This window comes from Lepus europaeus, chromosome 23 (assembly GCF_033115175.1).
Source record: "Lepus europaeus isolate LE1 chromosome 23, mLepTim1.pri, whole genome shotgun sequence".
Classification (NCBI taxonomy): domain Eukaryota; kingdom Metazoa; phylum Chordata; class Mammalia; order Lagomorpha; family Leporidae; genus Lepus; species Lepus europaeus.
Window position 1 is genome coordinate 30,097,866 of NC_084849.1, and position 22,812 is coordinate 30,120,677.

A 22,812-nucleotide genomic window follows, 5' to 3' on the forward strand; every position below is an offset into this window, starting at 1 on the left:
ATCACTCGCTCTTTTTTTTTTTTTTTTGACTGAGTTGGGAAGTAATTCTGCATAGCTGAGTGGAATTGAGGGTAGTTGAAATTTGGCCTCTGTGGGTATTTGTTTGATCTACCCCTGGGACCACACAAAGAGTTTATGCAGCCTTCAGTGTGTTCTCAAATTTCTCCAGTCTCTCACTGGGTTGCCAAGGTTACTGAGTTTGTGTACTCGGTGAGTTCTCTTGCCCCCCCCCTTGGATTTTCACAGTCACAGATCATTAACTACACCTATTTTCACTAGATTCTAACCTCCTGTTATTTCTCCCGACCAGAGTCAAGCTTTTCTGCTTGGCTGCTGGTGGTTGCCACTTTACATATGTAAAATGGCACCTGCTCTTTGTCTTGCTTGGTTTAGTAAGGTGAGAGGAGAGAGAGGCTAGTGTCCATGCTGGTTCCCCTCATTTATTCATTTTTTTCTCTCCTCCAGTCAGCCTGGCAAACTCTCCCCAGTGGGAAACTTTTAATGTAATTACCATACATTAAGATTGTGCATGTTTAATTTTATTTTTATATTTGTTTCAAAATAAGATTAAAACAAAAGTTCTCAGCATATAGAATCTTGGGTTTGAGATGACTGACAAGATGCTCCATGTGGCCAAAAGTTATACTGATCCCAAGTTATTTGATTTCCTTGTAATGGAAATTGATAAGAGGCCAATGTGCAACTCAGACAAGGTTTAATGGGAGCTTATGTATGAACACACAAGGGGTCTTTTACAGAAAGGTTCTGGACAGTGCTTGCTTCTGATGGGTCTGGAGTTGGCAATGCATCCAGGTCAGGTCAGGAAGGGCTAGATTGAGTGAATCCTGCTTCTAACCCATCTCAAAAGGACTATTAGATTCCCAGGAAGAAGACACACTGTTGCAAGCCTATAGCACTTTGGAATGACTTTTCAGTGCTATTTGACTCTTGTGATTGTAGCTTTTACTGGACCTAGTCTTTGGCTCTCAGATGATGAACAGTCTGCTGACAAAAGAGATTTAGTGAGACAAATTGTATGCTCATTTTCAATGTCATATTCAACTCCCTTAAGTCCAAATAATCAGGCATACTAACAATAAAATAAAAAGCCCCTTAAACAACACAGAATTTGGGATTTAACATATATTTACATAATATATGCTTCATTTATACAGCGAACTTATATAAGCTGCTCATACTAATTACTACCGACTAAAGTACATACTAATTTATAACTGAATCTTCCTAGTTCTAGAAAGGTTCATGATAAAATATACTAGAAGAAAGTAATTTTAAATGAACACAGGAGAAGTTCTAAAGTTGTTTCCAAGCCTTGGTTATAAGAAGATCTGTTTTTGCCACTTGAATTTGTGATGGAATCCAGCTGTGACAAAGACTGTGGGATGCACAGCTGCTGCAGAAGATGCAGTAAAAGGGACCCTGAGTTCTTTTGCAGTGGTTTCCCTTCTTCACACCTATTACAGGTTCATGTGTGGCAACTACAAGGAAGATAATGGATCTGGATACAACTTGAAAACTACTCATCTCTCCAATGCCCACAGAAAAGTCATAGCTAGGTTTTCAAGGTCCATTACTCCACTTGAATATGAATTAAGAGTCAAATAAGAAATACATATCTGGATGGACTTTTGCCATGGCAGCAAGACACTAGTTAAGAAGCCCACATCCTGCGCCTGATCATGTGGGCTTAATTCCAAGCTCTGGCTCCTGATTCCAGCTTCCTGACAATGCAGACTGTGGGAGGCAGACAGAATACCTGAAGTGGTTGGATACCTGCCACTGACATGGGAGATCTGGATTGAGTTCTTGGCTCCTGGTTTAGAGTTTGGCTCAGTTCGTCATTGCAGGAATCTGGAGAGTGAACCAGTGGAATGGAACGCTTCTCTCCCTTTCTCTCTTTCCCATGGAAATAACTAAATAATTTTTTCAAAGTCTATGTGTAGAACAGCTCTATAAAGTCTGAACAATAAAATATTATTCAGTAGGTCTAAGCAAACTGAATCCCACGGTATTCAATGCCAGTAAATCAGAGTGACTATTGGAAAAGGAGGTGAAGGACAGGAATCCCTTATTTAGTGAAGAAATATAAACAATGAGCAGAAGAAAACTACTGCAGCCTCACTCGCAGTGGTATAACAAGTCAAACGGATAGTGCTTACCAGTTACTAATCTGACAAAGTCGAACCACAATAGGTGGTAGTAGCAGAGGCTTAGGAAAATCATAAATCACATTCACTACTAGTGAGATAATATGTAAAATGCATCTCCAAGAGGAATTAGCAGCACATCAAATTCTACTAATTCCAGATGAATCAATATATTAAATGTAAATGATCAGACATATTGAAATAATTCTCTGTGTATCTGAAGTATTATCATATTAATATGTGTCAAACAGTAAAAATTTATTAAATACAGCAAGGTAAATTATTATAAATGCACAGCAAGTCCTAAAAATCAGATCTAAAATAAGGAAGAATATGAAAAGTTGGTCATCATATAAAGCCAAGAGTAGGTTTCACGCCTATGTTTAAAATAATTGAAGTGCATTCACATTATGTGTTTTTATATATAATTTAAATAGATATCTGACATCAAATATACACTCAAAAGGACAATAATTTAATCGCATCTCTGGTTGATGGGATTAGTGAATATTCATGTATTATATCCTAAAATGTTTCACAATTTTCTTATAATTTTTATAATTAGATTATGAGTTATAATGAACATATATTTATGTACTTTATCACCAGGAAAATAACCATGTTATCTGTAAACAATTAAACAGTTTGAATAAGATTTTCAGATGCTAACAATGTGCAGACAGCTTTTTTGTTTGCCAATTTAAAGCCCTTTGGGTAAATTTCAAGGAGTGGGATGGCTGGGTTGTATGGTAGGGTTATATTCAGGTTTCTGAGGAATCTCCAGACTGACTTCCATAGTGGCTTAACCAGTTTGCATTCCCACCAACAGGGGGTTAGTGTCCCTTTCTCCCCACATCCTCTCCAGCATCTATTGTTGGTAGATTTCTGAATGTGAGCCATTCTAACCGGGGTAGGTGAAACCTCACTGTGGTTTTGATTTGCATTTCCCTGATTGCTAGTGATCTTGAATGTTTTTTAATGTGTCTGTTGGCCATTTGGATTTCCTCATTTGAAAAATGTCTATTGAGGTCCTTGGCCCATCTTTTAGGTGGGTTGTTTGTTTTGTTGTTGTGGAGTTTCATGATTTCTTTGTAGATTCTGGTTATCAACCCTTTATCTGTTGCATAGTTTGCAAATATTTTTTCCCATTCTATCAGTTGCCTCTTCACTTACCTGAAATCTGGTCATTTGCAACAAGATGGAGGAATCTGGAAAACATTATGCTGAGTGAATTAAGCAAGTCCCAAAGAGACAAACATCATATGTTCTCCCTGATCAGCGACAACTAACTGAGCACTACAGGGGAAACCTGTTGAAGTGAAATGGACACTATGAGAAACAGTGACTTGATCAGCCCTTGTTCTGACTGTTGATGTACAATGTAATACTTTATTCCTTTTAGTATTTTTTTGTTCTAGTAGTATTGGTTGAACTCTGTAATTAAAACAAAATTATTCTTAGGTGTTTAAATTTTAATGGAAACGTAATCCCTGTTAAATATAAGAGCAGGAAAAAAGAGAGGAAATGTACAATTTGGGACATGCTCAATCGGACTTGCCCCAAATGGTGGAGTTAGAAACGTGCCAGGGATTCCAATACAATCCCATCAAGGTGGCATGTACCAATGCCATCTCACTAGTCCAAGTGATCAATTTCAGTTCACAATTGATTACACTGATAAGTTTAAGAGTCAAAGGGATCACACAAACAAGACTAGTGTCTGCTAATACTAACTGATAGAATAAAAAAGGGAGAGAATGATCCAACATGGAAAGTAGGATACACAGCAGCCTCATAGAAAGGCAGACCTAAATAGCACTCTGGCCTCAGAATCAGCCCTTAAGGCATTCAGATCTGGCTGAAGAGCCCATGAGAGTATTTTAGGCATGGAAAGCCAAGACACTGGCAAAAAAAACAAAAAAACAAAAACAAAACAAAACAAAAAACACCTAACTGAAATCTCTCTGCAAGTGAGATCCCTGTAGAAAGAATGAGCCATCAAAGGAGGTACCTTTCTCTGAAGGGAGGGGAGGACTTCCACTTTGACTATGACCGTTTCTAAATAAGATCAATGTCCATGAACTCAAGAGGCTTCCATACCCTTGGAAACTCATGACTAGAGCCTAGGGAGATTTCTGACACTATAAACAAGAGTGCCAAATTGTTAAGTCAACAACAGGAGTCACTGTGTACTTACTTCTTATGTGGGATCTGTCCTAAATGTGTTGTCCAATTTGAAGTAATGCTATAACTAGTACTGAAACAGTATTTTGCACTTTTGTTTCTGTGTGAGTGCAAACTGATGAAATCTTTATTTAATATATACTAAATCGATCTTCTGTATATAAAGATAATTGAAAATGAATCTTGATGTGAATGGAATGGGAGAGGGAGTGGGCAATGGGAGGGGTGTGAGTGAGAGGGAAATTATGGGGGGGGCATTTTATTCCATAAACTGTACTTTGGAAATTTATATTTACTAAATAAAAGTTAAAAAAAAAGATTAAAAAAAAAAGATGCCCCCATTCTGTACTGGACTCCTAGCTCTACTTCCAACTCCAGCTTCCTGTCAATATGCACCCTAGAAGGCAACAGGTCATGGATCAAGTACCTGAGTCCCTGCCACCCACATGGGAGACTCAGATGCAGTAACCAGCTCATGGCTTCAGCCCGGCCCTGCCCCAGTTGTTGCTGGTCTTTAAGGAGTGAATCAATTAGCAGATGATCTCTTTCTCTCTCTCTCATTCCCTCTCCTCTCCCTCGTTTTTGCTATCAAATAATAGGTAAATTTAATACTTTCCAAAATGCTAATTTTAACATTTATGTCTCCTAGTTGGAGAAAAGTTAAATAAAACATAGTTTGTGTTTAATTCCAGATTTAATTACACAATTAATTTAGTTGTTAATGATTTCACCTCAGCTAATATATGTTCCAATCTTGAAATAACTGAGTACTGAGAAAAATGGAATTTCCTCATCCATATCAGCAAGTCTTTGTGAATGATCACTATTTCACTGGCTTGTTAGCCTTTTAAAATATTATTCTTTCATTTTATATAGGCAAGGTTAACCAAAACTACTTTCCATAAAAGTCTGCTTTTATATTTGTGTGTGTTACTAAAGCACCGCTAGAACTTACATCTAAGGAAAGGGAGTAGTAAATACCTTCCACTGCCTACCAATTATTATATTATCTCAAATTCCCATTGTCAACTAAAGCATCACCATTCGTACACTTTAAAAATAATTTTCAGGGGCTAGCACTGTGGTGTAATGGGTAAAGCTACTGCCTGCAGTTGCATCATCCCATATGGGTGCTGGTTTAAGTCCCAGCTGCTATACTTCTGATCTAGCTCTCTACAAATAGCCAGGGAAAGCTGCAGAATATGCCCCAAGTTCCTGGAGCCTTGCATGAAGCTCCTGGATCCTAGCTTTGTACAGACCCAGCTCTGGCCATTGCAGCAATTTGGGAAATGAAACAGCAGATGGAAGTCCCCCCTCCCCCAACTCTGCCTTTCAAATAAACAAATAAGTCTTTTATATATAAAAATAATTCATGCCAAAGAAGCCATGCACAAAGACAAGTTTTCACATACTAGGAGGACCTTCATCCATGATGTCCACTAGATATATATTTTTCCTTATAAAATGATGAGGAAAGCTAAAAGGTTTTTGGGAAAGACAGTGATCAAGAGGAGAGATTCAAGTTTCCATAGATAGAAAGGTTGGCTGCCCACTTGGTGCTCTGTCTCAAAGGCCCATCATGAACTGGGTGTCATCTGACACAGCAAGCCACTGGGTGTGCACAGCAACATGCTCTCATCAAGCTGAATACTCCTCATCCACTCTGAGCAGACCCTGGAGACACAAGCAAGTTACAGGGAGAACTGGCCCAAATGCCCCTGGTCCCCACTGCTGCCACTCTGTCTTCCCTGCTCCAGACTCTGCCTGTGGTCACTGAGAAGTTCGCTGTGATCAACAGAGGATGAGATGTCTCGGGGCTGGTTTGCAGGACATTCTGCATTATATTTGGGCACTTCCTGAAGGAGGACACTGGCCATATGAATGCAACAAAGAGACACACATAGGGCATTCTTCTTATCCTGCCCCTACAACTCAGCCTTTGCACACAGACCACAACCTACACAGTGATGTTCCCCTGATTCTTTGAACTTGGACTGGTGACTCCACCAGAATTGGCCATTCTTCAGCTTTCAGAGGATGACTTCTTTATTATTTTTATTATTTTATTATAGATTTCTTTTTTACTGTTAATAAAATGTTTTAATGTTTACATAAAAACTTATACAATAATTCTCCCTGAGATTTTGTTTTACATGTTTTTTTTTAGAAAGCTTTTATTTAATGAATACAAATTTCATAGGTAAAGTTTTAGGAAAACATAGCAGTTCTTCCTCCCATAGCCATACTCCCACCCCCAACTCCTGTCCCACCTCCTAATCCCTCTCCCATCCCACTATTCATTAAGATTCATTTTTAATTATCTTTATATACAAAGACCAACTCTAAGTAAAGATCTCAACAGTTTGCACTCCCCCCACACACAATATAAAATATTCTTTGGAAACAAGTGTTACCATTAATTCTCATATTACAACTCATTAAGGACAGAAGGCCTACATGGGGAGTAAGTGTACAGTGACTCCTGTTGTTGATTTAAGAATTGATGCACTTATTTATGACATCAGTGATCACCCAAGACTCTTGTCATGAGCTGCCAAGGCCATGGAAGCCCTTTGAGTCTACAAACTCTGTCAGTGCATAGACAGAGTCATAAATAAAGTGAAAGTTCTCTCCTCTCTTCAGAAAAAAGTACCTCCTTCTTTGATGGCCACTTCTTTCCACTGGGATCTCATTCACAGATCTTTCATGTGATCATTTTTTTGCAACAGTTTCTTGGTTTCCCATGCCTGAAATGCTCTCATGGGCTTTTCCGCCAGATCCAAATGCCTGAAGGGCTGATTCTGAGGTCAGACTGCTGCTAAGTGCATTTGTCATTCTGAGTCGGCTGTGTAGCCTACTTCCTGTGTTGGATAATTCTCTCCTCTTTAATTCTATCTATCATAATTTGATTTCTATAACTCCTTATAGATTTTCAGTTTAAAAATTAACAATATGCATTGAAATAACAATCTATTTCTAGACATTGCAAATTACAGATAAATGCTAAAAGGCAGTGAAATATACACAAGGGGTGCCGGTGGTCCGCCTGTGGTGCTGGCATCCCATATGAGTGCTGGTTCTAGTCCCGGTTGTCCTCTTCCAGTCCAGCTCTCTGCTGTGGCCCAGGAGGGCAATGGAGGATGGCCCAAGTGCTTGGGCCCCTGCACCTGCATGGGAGACCAGGAGAAATTGCCTGGCTCCTGGCTTTGGATTCGCGCAGTGCCAGCCACAGTGGCCATTTGGGGAGTGAACCAATGGAAGAAAGAACTTTCTCTCTCTCTCTCTCTAACTCTACCTGTCAAATTTTTAAAACATAAAATACACACAAATTATTTTTTGAAATTTTAGTCAACATGATACTGGAAGGCCTACCTAAAGAAATTGGGCAAGAAAAATAACGGACCTCCAAATTGGAAAGGAGAAGTCAAATCATCACTGTTGGCAAATGACGTGATCTTAGAAAACCCCTAAGGTTCAACCAAAAACCTGATAGAACTAAGACATTGTGCAAAGCTGCAAAAAGGTCGATGTACAAAACCAGTAGCACTGTTATATACTGATAGTGAATCATCTGGAAAAGAAACCTAGAGAGCAATTCCATGCTGAATAGCTACAATAAAGAAAAAGAATGCCCAAGAATAAATGTAACCAAGGAGACAAAAGATCTCTAAAACAAAGCTTAAAAATCATAGATTTAAGAAATTGAAGAATATTTTTAAATTTGGGAGTAGCATGCAATACTTGTAGACTTAAGGGCCAAAGTACACTATTCTAACACATACCCAGCACAATGTGATCCTACCAGACAATCAGCCTTCCCAGAGATCTTTCTTTATGGCTTTGGCTTCCAGTCTGGGTTCCTGCTGTACAACCACAAAGATCCCTTTTATGCAGAGCAGATCTAGTGGTGAAACTGTCCGTATCCCTGCAAACTTCATGATCGAACTTCAAGGTCCATGCTACAGTATACAGAGGTGGGGAACACAGGACTAGTGCTCCAATCTCTTTTACAGGATGAATGAGTTTCTGTTTTCTAAAAAAAAAAAAAAAAAGACATTTATTTATTTGAAAGTCACAGTTATGGAGAGTGAAGGCAGGAGACAGAGAGAAAAGGTGGCAAGACTGAGGGAAGAAGAGGGAGAGATAGCTTCCAACTGCTGGTTCACTCCCCAAATAGTCACAATTGCCACCTCTGGGTCAGGCCAAAGCCAGGAGGCTAGAACTCCATCCAGGTCTCCCCATGGGCCATCTTCTGTTGCTTACCCTGGGAATATAGTAGAGAGCTGGTTTGGAAGTGGAGCCAGGCCTCCCCCAGTGCCACATGGGATGCTGATGTAGCAGGGTTTAATCTGGATCCCAGTGTAGGCCACAGGCTACCTGTCTGTCTAAAGGGCTAGGTGGGGTGAGGTCTGTGCTTTCAAAATCTGAAGACACCCCATTAAAACAGGTCAGCAGCAGAGATTGAGTTCCTTCCAGACATCAAGTCTGCTGGAGCTCTGACCTTCATCTTCCAGCCTCCAGAACAAACACTGAGGAAAGAATTTCAGTTCTTTTTCAATGTCTCAGTTCAAGACACTTTGTTAGAGTAGCCTAGGAACCCTGAGACATCAGGAAATGCCTCAATTTCTCCCTCTGATTCTAAGGACAATTTGGAGGCTACAGCTCTCTCAGTTGACACTTAGATGGCCTTCCACAACTGGACTATACCAACCCAGCTACCTTCTTGTCCCCTAGGGTTTCTAATAAATCTGTTGAGGATCTTAGTGGAAAAGGATGATAAAAGATCCCTTCCTCTCAGCTCTGCCCATGTGAATAATGTGCCTGGTGGTGTCATGGATAACAGAACACTTTGTCAAGGTCATCCTGATGCCAGAAAAGTTGTAACATTATTCTGAGACCTATCATTCAAAGGTTCAAGAAAATGGGATGTGTCTCTTCATGTAGACAATCAGAGGTCTTAAAGACCCAACAATTGTTATCACTCATTATACTAGAAATGAAAAGGCCATAGGTACATCCTATGTGTTTAATGTTCAAATTATAAACATCAGTCTGTATCACCAATCTAAGCAAAAGCTCTTGGGGTCTTTGATATTAAGAGGAAGCCCCAAGGATTAGCTGTGGCTGATTGGTCCCTGCCCATCTCTGACTTCATAAGGACCAACTCCCGTAAAATAGGAATTCATGCAAGTCCCCGCCAGACTGCCATTGGTCCATTTCTCAATCTGACTTCATAAGGAGCCCTATGACAACAGAATTCCACATGCCTACCTAAGTGGCTGCAAGACCCAGGTTTTTGTCTGCTTTACCAGGGAGTTATTTCGGTGACCTATATGACTTGGACCCATCTTTCTTTGTGCTTGTGCCCAGCCTTGGAGGAGCTACTGAGCTGGCTGCTCAGCCCGGACCCCTGCAGCAGGCCTACACCAGAAATCTCCAACCAGTAATGGTGGTTTGACCCCTTATAAGCAGGAGCTGAGGTCAAGGAGGTGACCATAGTGCAGCCCCTGGGGGTTCCCGAGGACCCAGAGGCCCAGGAGTACCTGGTGGGCCTGGGTCTGCTGCCAGACGCTGGAGCCTCGGAGCCATCTGGCCCTGGAGGATCCAGCTGGATGTCCCTGCCATTGGAATGGTGGAGCCCGTAGCAGGTACAGCCCTGTTGGCAGAGCGTGGTTCTGGCAGTGGTCTTCCCGCACAGCCTCATGGTTTTGTGGGCATGAGGGAGGTACAGAGTGCACCTGTCCTTATCACCTACTCCCCCCTGTCACCTCAGGAACAGAGAGAGCACAAGCCTGAGCTGGAGTCTGAGTCAGATTCAGATTCAGAGCTGGAGTCCGTGTAGCATCTTGAATAAGAGCCAGAGTCGGAGTCACTACCAGAGCTGGAGCTGAAGGCTGCTGTTGCTGCCCCAGTGGTTGTATTTTCCTTCCATAGACAGGTGCAGGAGAGGAGCCCGGGCACCAGCCCAAGCCCTGAGCCCATCCCTGTGGCTGCCCTCTCCACCCCCAGCCCCAGCCCAGGAGCAGTTTACACTTGGTGGTACCAGAGTTCCCAGCAGCTGAGTCTGAGGAGGCTGGGACATCAGCATTGGCCTCTGTCCTGAGCAAGGGCTGGCAGGGGCTGGGCAGGAGGATCCTCAGATTCCTCCTGTGTGGTTGCTGTCTGTCAGCCCCAGTCAGTAGCCCTGGCCCCCGCAGCTGAATTGTGGTCTTCAGGTAGTCTACCTCAGTGTGTAAGCTGAGATGCCTGAGGACTTTCATTGCTTGAGACTTTTTTATCTTCTCATCAATAAAAATCTTATCTGTATCCATGGAACTGGTCCTGTGTGGTGTTTGGGTCCGGTGTTCACCTTGGCATGGTTGGATGGAGTTGACTACCAGATGGATCTCACCTGAACAAGTACAGACCCCTCTCGTTGCTCTGGGGCTAACACAAAGGCTGACCTCCTGGCCCTGAGATGAGAGCAATGGTTCCCAGAAGCTGGCTGGGGGGGGGGGCTGATGGGGGCTAGTGGTGGGTGGGGGATTGGGTGTGAGGTTTGGGGCAAGGTGGGAGTGTGGAGTGTCTGGGGTGTGGGATCTTAAGGGGTTAGAGGTGAGCATGGTGAGGCTTGTGAGGGGGAGGGAGTCAATGGTGGTAGTGAGAGGCTCAAACCTGCTCAGTTGCTCCTGCACAGGAAGGAGGGTCCATGCAACTGTGACACAGCAGGGAAGTCCTGCCATTAGTGATGTGCATTGAGGCAGAGCTGAGAGTGTCTATTCCCAAAGTCCACCTGCATTGCCAATGGAGAACAAGACCCCACCCCTGAAGGCTAAAGTTCATCGTATCACAGTGTACAGGATTGGACAGGTGTGGACTCAGGCAGCTGCAGGTGGGAGCTGGGCAGGAATTCTAACTGTGGCCTGGGTTTAGCAAAGAACATGGCAGGCCCTGTACTGGGGTTTTCTCTGCAAATGTCAGGACAATGGGGCACCTGGCCACACCCTGGCCTTCAAAAAGTACCTTTGAAACAGGAGGGAGCAGAAAGGAAAGCTGGGGGCTGCCTGTAGAGGAGAGGGCCCCTCGGGTTCCACCCAGGGAAGCTCTCCACACCCATTTACATGTCTTAACTCCATGTTTCTGGGGGATTTCAGATTATTCTTAGTTCATGATCATTTCTTTCAAATCTGAAGGTAACATGGATGCTCCACCAAGATGGATCACAGCCCTTTTGGTGTTCAGCCTCCTTCCAGGACAGAATCAGGACTGTGAGTGCTTCAGCTTGAGCAGTGGTCAGGCTATTCTTGGAGGAGCTCTGGGAAGTTACAGTAGAAAATGATTTCAGAGAAATCTCAAGGTCACCTCCAAGAGTGATAAACAGTTCATGGTGATCATGATGGATAAGGCTGTGAGCCACATGCAGGACACACAGATTTTCTGTGTGAGTTCCCAGCACACATGTGATCTGGCTACTGATGTCAGAGGTGCAATGGGAACACAGGTCCTGCTGGCATGCATGCACCTGCCCTAAGTCCACAACACCATGACAAGTCCCCCAAGAAGCGGCTGCAGTTGAGTATCACAGAGGTGGCCTAGGTTGGGCCTGCAGTGGGCTTGGTTCTCCTGATCTTGCTTCTCATTCCATAACTGGTCATGTCCAGTATCATAGCTCCTTCCCTAAGACGTGTTCTCCCCAATCTGTGGCCTTGAACAAATCTGTGAGTCTTTGCCACTTACCACTCAGGTTCCCTGGACCCTGGGTGCCAGAAGGGAGATTGATACTTAAACACAGCAGCCCTGAGGGGCTAGTGGGCAGGTGCTTTTGCTAAGTCAGGTTTCAAGGCCCAGTCACCTGTATTTCCATGACAGGCAGTGAATGTGTGGTTGGGAAAGTGCCTCTGGAACTTTCTCTGGGCAAGTCTTTCCTTTGCATTGACCTACAGCTGTCATTGGCCAGGTATAGACCTGGGTTCCCCTCATTCAGGTAATTGTCCTTCACCTGGGGGCAAGGCTGAGGAAGCAAGCAGGCAGGGGATGAGGTGGCAGGCTTGTTGCCCCCATCTGCTCCCTGGTGTGGATTTTCTTTATGCCCAGCGGCCCAAAGTGTGGACTCCCAGCATTGCTGTCCTTAAAACCCATACCAGGCTCTGTCCCCTTCAGGGCAGGACTCAGCTCCTCTCCTAACATTGGAGACCTTCACTCACCTGCCCTCCTGCCCATCTATCCCTCTGCACACATTGGATGCCCTTGTTAGACACAGATATTGGGCCACCTCTGGGCCTTTGCATGTGCTCTTTCCTCCCTGAGAAGTGAGCAGGCCCGAGTCACAAAACCAGTATCTCAAACTGAATCTGGGTCTCCCATATTGGGTGTCAGGGACCCAAGGACTTGGGTGCTCACCTGCTCCCTTTCTAGAATGTGTGGGAGTAGGAATGTGAAATCAAATGCAGTGCCAGATGGGGACACAAACACCTAGCAGGGTGTGTGTGCACCCCTAGTTGGGTCTTAACCCTTGCCCCAGAAACATGCACCTCTTGGGTTTTATTTAAACTCTAAAGAACTCTATCTGAATGCTGCTATAGAGACCAGAGCATTTCTGGTTTTGAATCTTTAAACATGCACTGCATGGCTCTTCTCTCTCTCTCTTGCTCTCTCTTCTCTGTGCTATTGGCTCTCCTCTCCTCTCCCCCTTTCATCTCACTACTTTCTGCTCACTCTCTTCTCACTAGAATTTGGACTTTATCTTAGAACCAGGACTGGTCCTAGATCCAGGCCTGGTCCAAAGTCTACTCTCTCTGTCTTAACAGTTTGGGAATGATTGTCTCCATGCTTTCACTCTCCAGCCCTTGTCCTCCAACTGTCCTTGTGTCCCTCTCTCTCTTGTTGCAGTTTTACCATAAGAATAGCAAGGGAGTAGTAATCCCATCCTTTTGAGCTCCCTGCTTACTGTGAAACAAATTAGGTATCCCACCCTTCTGATGGCTCTTTTGTTTTATCATGAGCAAGCCAGACAGGAAAATCACGTCTTCTGAATTCCACTTCTTATTTTTGGTGCATCGACCTCTGGCCCACTGTCACCTTTGGGAACTGACTTGATGCATTCCCAAGTGGCTGACTATGATGTCATGGGCCTAAGGTGTTCTTAAGTAAAAGGCAAATAACTAGACACTGAGTTTGAAGGAATTTTTTTTGAATCTAGGAAGATCACTACCTTTAAAAATATTGCTTGTAACTTACTGCACTTATTTTTGCAATTTATTTTAACAGGTTTCTGGGTAATCAGCAATGGGTAATTAGTACTTGTTTTGGATTAATGCAATTTTAATTTTAATCAAATTCAGATAGATATATAATAACAGTATCCTAAGTCATTTAGGTGTAACTACTAATTTAAATGGGGTAAAGATAAATGAAATAAATGCATCTAAATGTAAACTTTTGTATACTCAGCATGTTATATTGTATAAAAAACTGTTTGGGTTAGTTTATACACTGTCTATGAAAATAGTTCAACAATGCTTAGAGTAACTTAGGCTGAAATGTGCTGTGTTACCTTAATCTTAATCTGGAGATTTTTAACAGGTTATTTCAAAATGTACATCAAGGACATTGGCAGATGGAAAACATCACAAGTACACTAATCTATTTCTCTTTGACATAGAATTAGAATCTGATTCTCTTAAAGCAATGAGTGAAAGAAATCTATTATCTTCTTTTGATGTCTCTGTTAAATTCTAATTGTTTGAAAACAGCTGAGTTTTTATGAAGATCTATGGGTTATTTAAATACATGCTTATTTTCAAACATTTGAATAATCACCTTTTAACAATGTCAGATTTGGTCTCTATTATGTCATGTAAAGAAATGTTATTTAAACCACATATTTTGGATTTGGAGCCTTCTTGGCATCCTTGACAGACATGCAAAAAATCAAAAATCACAGTTCCAAAGAATTTGGATTGAAATTTCGAGTAAATTTTGGACTTCAGTTTTTCCAGTTTGGGCTGAACTGGAAAAAATCAAAGGACATACATGTCTCTCATCTTGTAGAGACACCAACTAATCAGGCTATTTGGACTATATTAGAAGTACTGTCAAGATGTGAAGTGGTGCTAAATTTTAAGTTTCTATAAAATAAAATGGTCTGATTAAAAAGTCTAATGACCTTGTGTTACTAGATGTGATGGTTATTTTAATGAGAAAGCCCCAGAGGCCTAAAAGAGTTAAATGCTTTGTAAAATCCTACAGGTGCTTTAAAAAATACTGTGTGAAGTAAGCAAGTGCCTCTTGTTGGTTAATGTAATTATAATTTTAATCATGATTATTTAAGGTCTTGTCATCCACAGTTTTATATATCATATTTCTTGTTGGTTCTGTGTTTAGCTGTCCTCCTATAGGTCCTGATGGACTTTTTCCAGCCACTTTTGTTGTATTCAGTAATTTGGAATTGCTCTGTAAACAGATGAAGCCAATAATGTATTACAGGTACCAACTGACAGAAAGTATGGTTAACTAAGTTTACTAAGAGCAGAAAGTAATTTGAGTCAACTGGCAATTTACAAAAAGGAGTTAAAGATTTTTTTAAAAAGCTATTCTGAAAACGCTTTATTATTCTATCTGGTATGTTATATGTGTACACATATTGCATGTCTACATGGAAAAATTCATTTTTATTTTAATTGACTTATAGGAAAAGAGTGCCCATGAATTTAAACAGCTGAAGTGAATCAAAGATGCATTTTGATTCATGTGACCTGAATCTCTGTATCATGTTTTAAAAGTGTTGGTAGAAAGAAACTAGAAACATTTTATATGCTTCTGCTTGAATTTGCTGGTTAAACCAGCTACACCACATTAAATATATAAGAGATGTTTCCAAATACATGCATTCTTAACATTTACAGAAGGCATTGGACCTTCTGGTAAATGTTTTCCTACGTTGTTATCTAATGGTTGAAATCACTTGCTAAGTTTTCATTTGATATTGTTATTGTCAGTAGGCAATCTAGGACTTACTCCCACATTTCTCTATTCTAAGCTTGACTTGTTCTCTCATTTATCTGTTCTCTTCAAGGTAGGAAACTGGCTATGTGGAAGGACTCTCTAGGATGCACAAAGTAATCTTTAGACCTTATAAAAGAGATGGTTAACATTCTTATGTAATAGCAAAGCCAAAATGAGAGCTTTAATTATAATTTCATAGCTAGATTCACTTCACCATCAGCAAAGTAAACAGTAAACAGGGAAAACCTCCCTTTCAGACCAAAGGGAAAGAAAGTTTTAAAGTAAGAACATAGTTTTCCTTATGGGCATTGTCTACCTCAGAAAAACCACTGCAGAACATGCCTGTGACTGTAGGCTTCTAGTTTAGGCCACAAAGATTAGAGATGGGACTTGAGCACTCCCTTGATTGCATCCTCTGGTCTGTTTTAACAAAAATTAGGAGGAAATGAAAACTAGGCATCAGAAATGTAAAGATAGGTGGCAGACCTCAAGGAGACCCAACAAGCCAGTCCACCCTCCTTCTCTCTCCTTTTCCTTCTTCAGCCCTTCCCTCTGGTCTGCTGGGTTTTTCCCAATAAACCCTTTCCCTTGGGGGGGGGGGAACTTATGGAATATATCCAAAGAAGTGTTAAGAGAAAAGCTTATAGCAAAAGTTACCTACATCAAGAAATTAGAAAAGCACCAAATAAATGAACTATCAATGAATCTCAAAGATCTAGAAAAATTAGAGAAAACCAAAGACAAAGCTAGTAGAAGAGAAATCATTAAAATTAGAGAAGAAATCAACAAAATTGAACCCAAAACAGCATTACAAGTGATTGGCAAAATGAAGAGCTGTTTTTTTGAAAAAATAAGCAAAATTTACACACCATTGGCCCAACAAACCAAAAAGAGTAGAAAAAGACCAAATAAATACAATTAGAAATGAAAAAGGGAATGTAACAACAGACACCACAGAAATAAAAAAGTCATCAGTAACTACTACAAAGGGTTGTATGCTAACAAACTGGGAAATCTAGCCGAAATGGCCTAGATTCCTGGACACATACAACCTACATAAATTGAACCATGAAGACATAGAAAACCTAAACAGACCTATAACTAAGATAGAAATTGAATCAGTAATAAAGGCCCTCCCAACAAACTAAAGCCCAGGACTGGATGGATTCAGTGCTGAATTCTATCAGACATTTAAAGAACTAACTCCAATTATTCTCAAACTATTCAAAACAATTGAAAGAGAGGAAATCCTCCCAAATTCTTTGTACAAAGCCAGCATCACCTTAATCCCTAAACCTGGAAAAGATGCAGCAGAGAAAGAGAATTATAGACCAGTTTCCCTGATGAACATAGATGCAAAAATCCTAATAAAATTCTAGCCAATAGAATTCAACAACACACTAGAAAGGTAATCCACCCAGACAAATTGGGATTTACCCCTGATATGCAGGGATGGTTCAACATAGGTAAATTTTTTTTTTGACAGGCAGAGTGGACAGTGAGAGAGAGAGACAGAAAGGTCTTCTTTTGCCGTTGGTTCACCCTCCAATGGTCGCCGCGGTTGGTGCACTGTGGCCGGCGCACCGCGCTGATCCGATGGCAGGAGCCAGGTGTTTATCCTCGTCTCCCATGGGGTGCAGGGCCCAAGCACTTGGGCCATCCTCCACTGCACTCCTGGGCCACAGCAGAGAGCTAGCCTGGAAGAGGGGCAACCGGGACAGAATCCGGTGCCCCGACCGGGACTAGAACCCGGTGTGCCGGCGCCGCAAGGCGGAGGATTAGCCTAGTGAGCCGCGGTGCCGGCCTCAACATTGGTAAATTTATCAATGCGATACACCACCTCAACAAACTGCAGAAGAAAAATCATATGATTATCTCAATAGATGTGGAGAAAATATTTGATACAATACAACACCCTTTCATGATGAAAACTATAAAGAAATTGGGTATAGAAGGAACATTCCTCAACAGAATCAAGGCAACTTATGACAAATGCACAGCCAGCGTCAAATTCAATGAGAAAAAGTTGGATGCATTCCCACTGAGATCCGGCACCAGAGAGGGATGCCCACTCTCATCATTGCTATTCAATATAGTATTGGAAGTTTTAGCCATAGCCATTAGTCAAGAAAAATAAATCAAAGGGATACAAACTGGGAAGGAAGAAATCAAACTATTCCTATTTGCCGACAATATGACTTCTCTTTTATGAAATTAAAAAATCTGCTCTAAGATATTATTGGAATTTATAGAAGATTTTGGTAAAGTAGCAAGATACAAAATCAGGGGTCAGCACTGTTGTGCAGTGGGTTAATGAACTGGCCTGAAGTGCTGACATCCCAAAATCTGAACCTAAAATCTGAACCTAAAAACTAGTTCAGTGAAAACACAGATTTAGAAGCTATAAGTTGTTTGTATAATGTTTGTCATAAAGATCTAACAATTTTTGCTAGCTTGAAAAAAATCAAGTATATTCAACTGAAGACATAGAGGTAACCAAGGAGGCTTTCAGAACCAAGGTGGATATAGTGGTAGAGGAGATGACCACCAAGGAGTTCTCCAATTCAGTGAAGGTAATAAATACATCCAAAACTGCTGGGTTAACAATAGCCAGCATAACAAGAACTCAGAAATTGAGGCTGTTACAACTTGGAAATGGTCAATATCATGGCAGTTGCAGCTACCACCCAGGCATAGCCCTACTCAGACACCCTCAGGGGCAGCAGCAACAGCAGCAAGAAAAGCAGCATCCCTGGCTATAGTGCCAATACCAGCTATCCTGCCACTAGCAGCCACAGCTTTCCAAAAACATTACAGCCAGCGATCCTACAATCTATATGAATTTCATGATGTGCAATGCGGGTTGAATTACGGCTTTCTAAATAATTACGCCCATAAAATTTCTCCTCATGTAAATTTTCTTAGGTTTAAAGAGGTATGATTTACAGCAAAAGGGTTTTCTACACTTGTTCTATTCATAAGGTTCTCCCTGTTGTGACTGTGAGGGAAATTGCTTGTGAATTCTCTGATGTCTTAGGTGCGAAAATAGATAGCAAAACACTTTCCCACAATCATTACATTCATGAGGTTTTCCCCTTTGTGGTGGAATGAGAAGATGGTCGCTGGCAAGCCAGCGTCAGGTACTCAGGAATGGCTTTGAAACCCACCTGGCAATGGAGTTGGCCTGGCAACAGGCTGTGATTGGTTGGGGCATACAGCGCCCATTGACAGGACAGGCTGGTCTTGGCTATATAAGCTGTTGTACCAACTGAAATAAATGAGTCTGTGGGCTGCTTGCCTCAAGCCTGCTTTCATCTGATGCCCGGGGTCTGTGTGGTGACCCCACACCTCTTGCCCCCACCACGCACCTCCTCTCAGAAATGAATCTACTGCAACATTGTTGAGAAATCAACTGCAACAACCCATGTATGAATTCTGTGATGAAGAATTCTGACTTACAGTCAACGGGTTTTACATAGTCATTACATATAGAAGAATACTCCCCTATCTGAATATTCAGATGCATTATGAGGTTTGATTTCTGGCCAAAGGCTTTTTCACAATCATCTCATTCATAAGGTTTCTCCCTTGGGGGAATTCTCCAATGCATTATGAGTTGTGACTTCTAGCCAAAGGCTTTCCCACAGGAATTACATTTATAAGGTTTATCCCCTGTGTGAATTCTCTAATGCATTCTAAGTTTTGATTTCTGGCCAAGGGTTTTCCAGTCATCTTCATAAGATTCCTCACCTGTGTGAATTCTCTGATGTTTGATGAGGTCCGACTTAGCTGCAAAGCCTTTTCCACAGTCATGACATTCATAAGGATTCTCCTCTGTGTGAATTCTCTGATGTGTTCTGAGGTCTGATTTATGGCCATATGCTTTTCCACAGTCATTACATTCATACGGTTTCTCCCCTGTGTGGATTCTCTGATGTCTGATGACTTGTGACTTTTGGACAAAGGCTTTTCCACACTCATTACATTCATGAGGTTTCTCCCCTGTGTGGATTCTCTGATGCCTGATGAGGTGTGACTTATTAGCAAAGGCTTTTCCACACTCTTTACATCCATAAGGTCTGATGAGGTGTGACTTATTAGCAAAGGCTTTTCCACAGTCAGTACATTCATAAGGTTTCTCACCTGTGTGGATTCTCTGATGTCTGTTGACTTCTGACTTACTAGCAAAGGCTTTTCCACAGTCATTACATTCATAAGGTTTCTCCCCTGTGTGGATACTCTGATGTCTGATGACGTGTGACTTCTGGACAAAGACTTTTCCACAGACATTACATTCATAAGGTTTCTCACCTGTGTGGATTCTCTGCTGCATTATGAGGTTTTTCTTCTGGCCAAAGGCTTTTCCACAGTCATCACATTTATGAGGTTTAACCTCTGTGTGAATTTTCTGATGTATGATGACTTCTGACTTACTAGCAAAGGCTTTTCCACAGTCATTACATCCATAAGGTTTCTCCCCTGTGTGAATTTTCTGATGATTGATGAGTTGTGACTTATTAGCAAAGGCTTTTCCACAGTCATTACATCCATAAGGTTTCTCCCCTGTGTGAATTCTCTGATGTCTGATGACTTCCGACTTATAAGCAAAGGCTTTTCCACACTCATTACATTCATAACGTTTCTCCCCTGTGTGAATTCTCTGATGCATTATGAGGTTTGTCTTCCGGCCAAAGGCTTTTCCACAGTCATTACATTCATAAGGTTTCTCCCCTGTGTGAATTCTCTGATGTCTGATGACTTCGGACTTATAAGCAAAGGCTTTTCCACATTCATTACATTCATAAGGTTTCTCACCTGTGTGGATTCTCTGATGCATTATGAGGTTTTTCTTCTGGCCAAAGGCTTTTCCACAGTCATCACATTTATGAGGTTTAACCTCTGTGTGAATTTTCTGATGTATGATGAGGTATGATTTATGGAATGTAGCTTTTCCATGCTCACTATTTCTCTTTTCAATAATCAGTTTTGGAATATGGCTTGAACTTAAATTAAGTGTTTTTCTTAATTCAGCTCTCTTGGGAGTTGATGTCTTATTATTTTTCATTACATTCTGATTCATATTTTTGTCCTGACTTTCCTGGTTGATCCTAGGCAGGTCACCCCTTTTCATGGAAACTGTAAGAATAAAATATAACTATGTCAATGAATCACATATAACTGTTTCTTCTAGCATATTCATGTAAAGGAAATGAAGTTACTTGTTATCCAAGTAGCATAAGATTTTTACAATATTAGTTCAAGATACTAATTTATGACAATTATATTGTTTTTACTCCCTAATACATGCATATTTTAATTTGTTCCAATATATAACCCAAAGTTCAACATAATCTTGTTTACTAACTGAATTTTTTTTCAAGTGTGGCAGAATGGGTTTTGTGGCAACATGTGTTAAGTCACTGCTTAGGATGCCTGCAACCAAAAACAGTGCGAGTTTCAGCCCTGGCTATTCTGCTTCCAATACATCTGCTTATGTAAACTGGAAGGCAGCAAATGATGGTTCATGTGCTTGATCCCCTGTAGTACGTCAGAAAGAATGTGACCTTGATACTCAGAATCTCACGACTGTCTTAATGAGTCTAGAATCACTTATTTGCATGCTTAGCTTCATGCTTTTCATGCTTAATTCCATGATTTATGACATCACAGCATAGAGGCTTACTCCTGACCATCATGTGCCCTTTACTTACTTATTTACTCACTTGAGAATCAGAGAGACAGAGAATGAGACACAAAAAGAGAATGAAACAGGGGGTTGTCAGCCTCTGGCTCACTTCTCAAATGTTTCCAACAACCTATCATTTTCTTATTTATCTGAGTCACAGAGAGAGAAAAAAATTAAAAGAGACAAAGAAAGAGAAAGTATTTACTGGTTCAGTCCTGAGATGCTAAAATAGCAAGTTTCCTGTCCAGGAAAACATGATTGGAACTCAATCTGAGTGATGAGTAACAAATTTCTATAAGTTACCCAGTTAATGAGCACCAAAGGAATTAATAGCTTAATGAAGGAAAAGTTATGAAAGTGTATAGAAGGACAAATTAGCATTTGTGGAATGTATCTAAACTAGAAAAGTGCATTAGTAACATCAGAGGAGGACTGGAAGGGTTTTGTTTGTCTTTTTGAAATCAAAGAACATCTTTATCCAAGAACAAAAGAGTTGGAGAAATACTGGTAGCCATAGATATTCTGTGTCTGAGTGTCTGGTGCACAAAACCAGCTGTCATCAGGAGTAAGACTTGGTAATAATTCATGGAAAGAGCACCAGTCAAAACCTGTTGCACTCTTTCTGCCTTGGCCCCCCTGCCCATTATGTGCAAACTGACCTGGAAGGCTCTGATTTAGACATTCTTCCATCATCCATGGCTCTGCACCTTGCTCCAACTTGAAGATCAAGTCAGGTTTGCTAATGCATTTTCCTATTAATGGAAACAATGTAAGACTTTGTGAAATTTATTTTGGGTTAACTACAGGAGTACAGCTTGGTCTAGGAGCTATGCAGCAGATGTTCCAATGTGAATCCTTTCCTCGATGGCAGGTTTTCAGATTATTCATGGACTTAAATTCTATACCTGCCCATTATTAAATTTTATGAAGTGTTCACTTATTTGTCAAATAGCAAGAAAATATTGCCATTCAGCTTGTGATGGATGTCACTCACCCAAGGAGAACAGACTGCTGAAAGTTTCTAGCATCACATCCTTGTACAGGATTTTCTGAGCTTTGTTCATATTCTGCCATTCTTCCCAGGTAAAGTACACAGCGAGGTCTTCAAATGTTATCATCATCTGTGATAGAACACTTTTGGTCAACATATCAATTCTGTCACATAACAACACTCACAGTTGTGTATTTTCTACATGGGTATGAAGGAGGAATTAAGGATATTTCTTTTTTCTTTTTATTTTTAAAGTCAGAGTTATACAGAGAGAGAAGAAGAGGCAGAGAGAGAGGGGGAGAGTTCTTCTATCCACTAGTTCACTCCTCAGGTGACCGCAATGGCCAGAGCTGCACCGATCCAAACCCAGAAGCAAGGAGTTTCTTCTGAGTCTCCCACAAGGGTTCAGGGGCCCAAGCACTTGGGCCATCTTCTACTGCTTTGCCAGGCCATAGCAAAGAGCTGGATCAGAAGTGGAACCACTGTGTCTCATACTGACACCCATTTTGGATGCTAGCACTGCAGGTGGCGGCTTTACACTCTATGCCACAGCACCGGCCCCAAGGATCTGGTTTCTTTTTAGACTTATTGAGCATTGGGCAGCCACACAAAAGCATTCAAAGACTGTAAAAAGCATTCTAAAGACTGTAAAAAATACCCACTTCAAGGAACAGGAGTTTCAGGTCACAAATGGCCAGAATCTGTCAAGGGGGATTGCAGGGCAGGCTGAAAGAGGGACAATATTGACCCATAAATGAGCAATGTTAAGGAGAAGAATGTAGAAGTGTTCAGCGGGAAAG

The 22,812-nt window shown here is 41.3% G+C and overlaps 1 protein-coding gene across 10 annotated transcripts in view; it reads right to left on the reverse strand.

The window, feature by feature from the left end:
* Positions 1 to 523: 523 nt before the first annotated feature.
* LOC133752191 (zinc finger protein OZF-like) overlaps positions 524 to 22,812 on the reverse strand; it is a 50,361-nt gene continuing 28,072 nt past the window's right edge. Inside the window, exons 2-6 of one of the 10 annotated variants that reach the window (XR_009864903.1) lie at positions 22,016 to 22,142; positions 21,681 to 21,773; positions 18,503 to 20,471; positions 3,342 to 3,376; positions 524 to 1,005 (exon numbers count right to left, since the gene is read on the reverse strand). Coding sequence is in view for 5 of the 10 variants with exons in the window: in XM_062182560.1 (XP_062038544.1) it covers positions 14,680 to 14,783; positions 19,086 to 20,471; positions 21,681 to 21,773; positions 22,016 to 22,142 (1,710 nt within the window). In the remaining 5 variants the exon portion in view is untranslated. Of the gene's footprint in view, positions 8,386 to 11,565; positions 11,647 to 13,712; positions 14,784 to 18,502; positions 20,472 to 21,680; positions 21,774 to 22,015; positions 22,143 to 22,812 lie in introns of those variants that run through there. The other 9 variants (XR_009864899.1, XR_009864901.1, XM_062182562.1 and 6 more) reach the window with 9 other exon arrangements.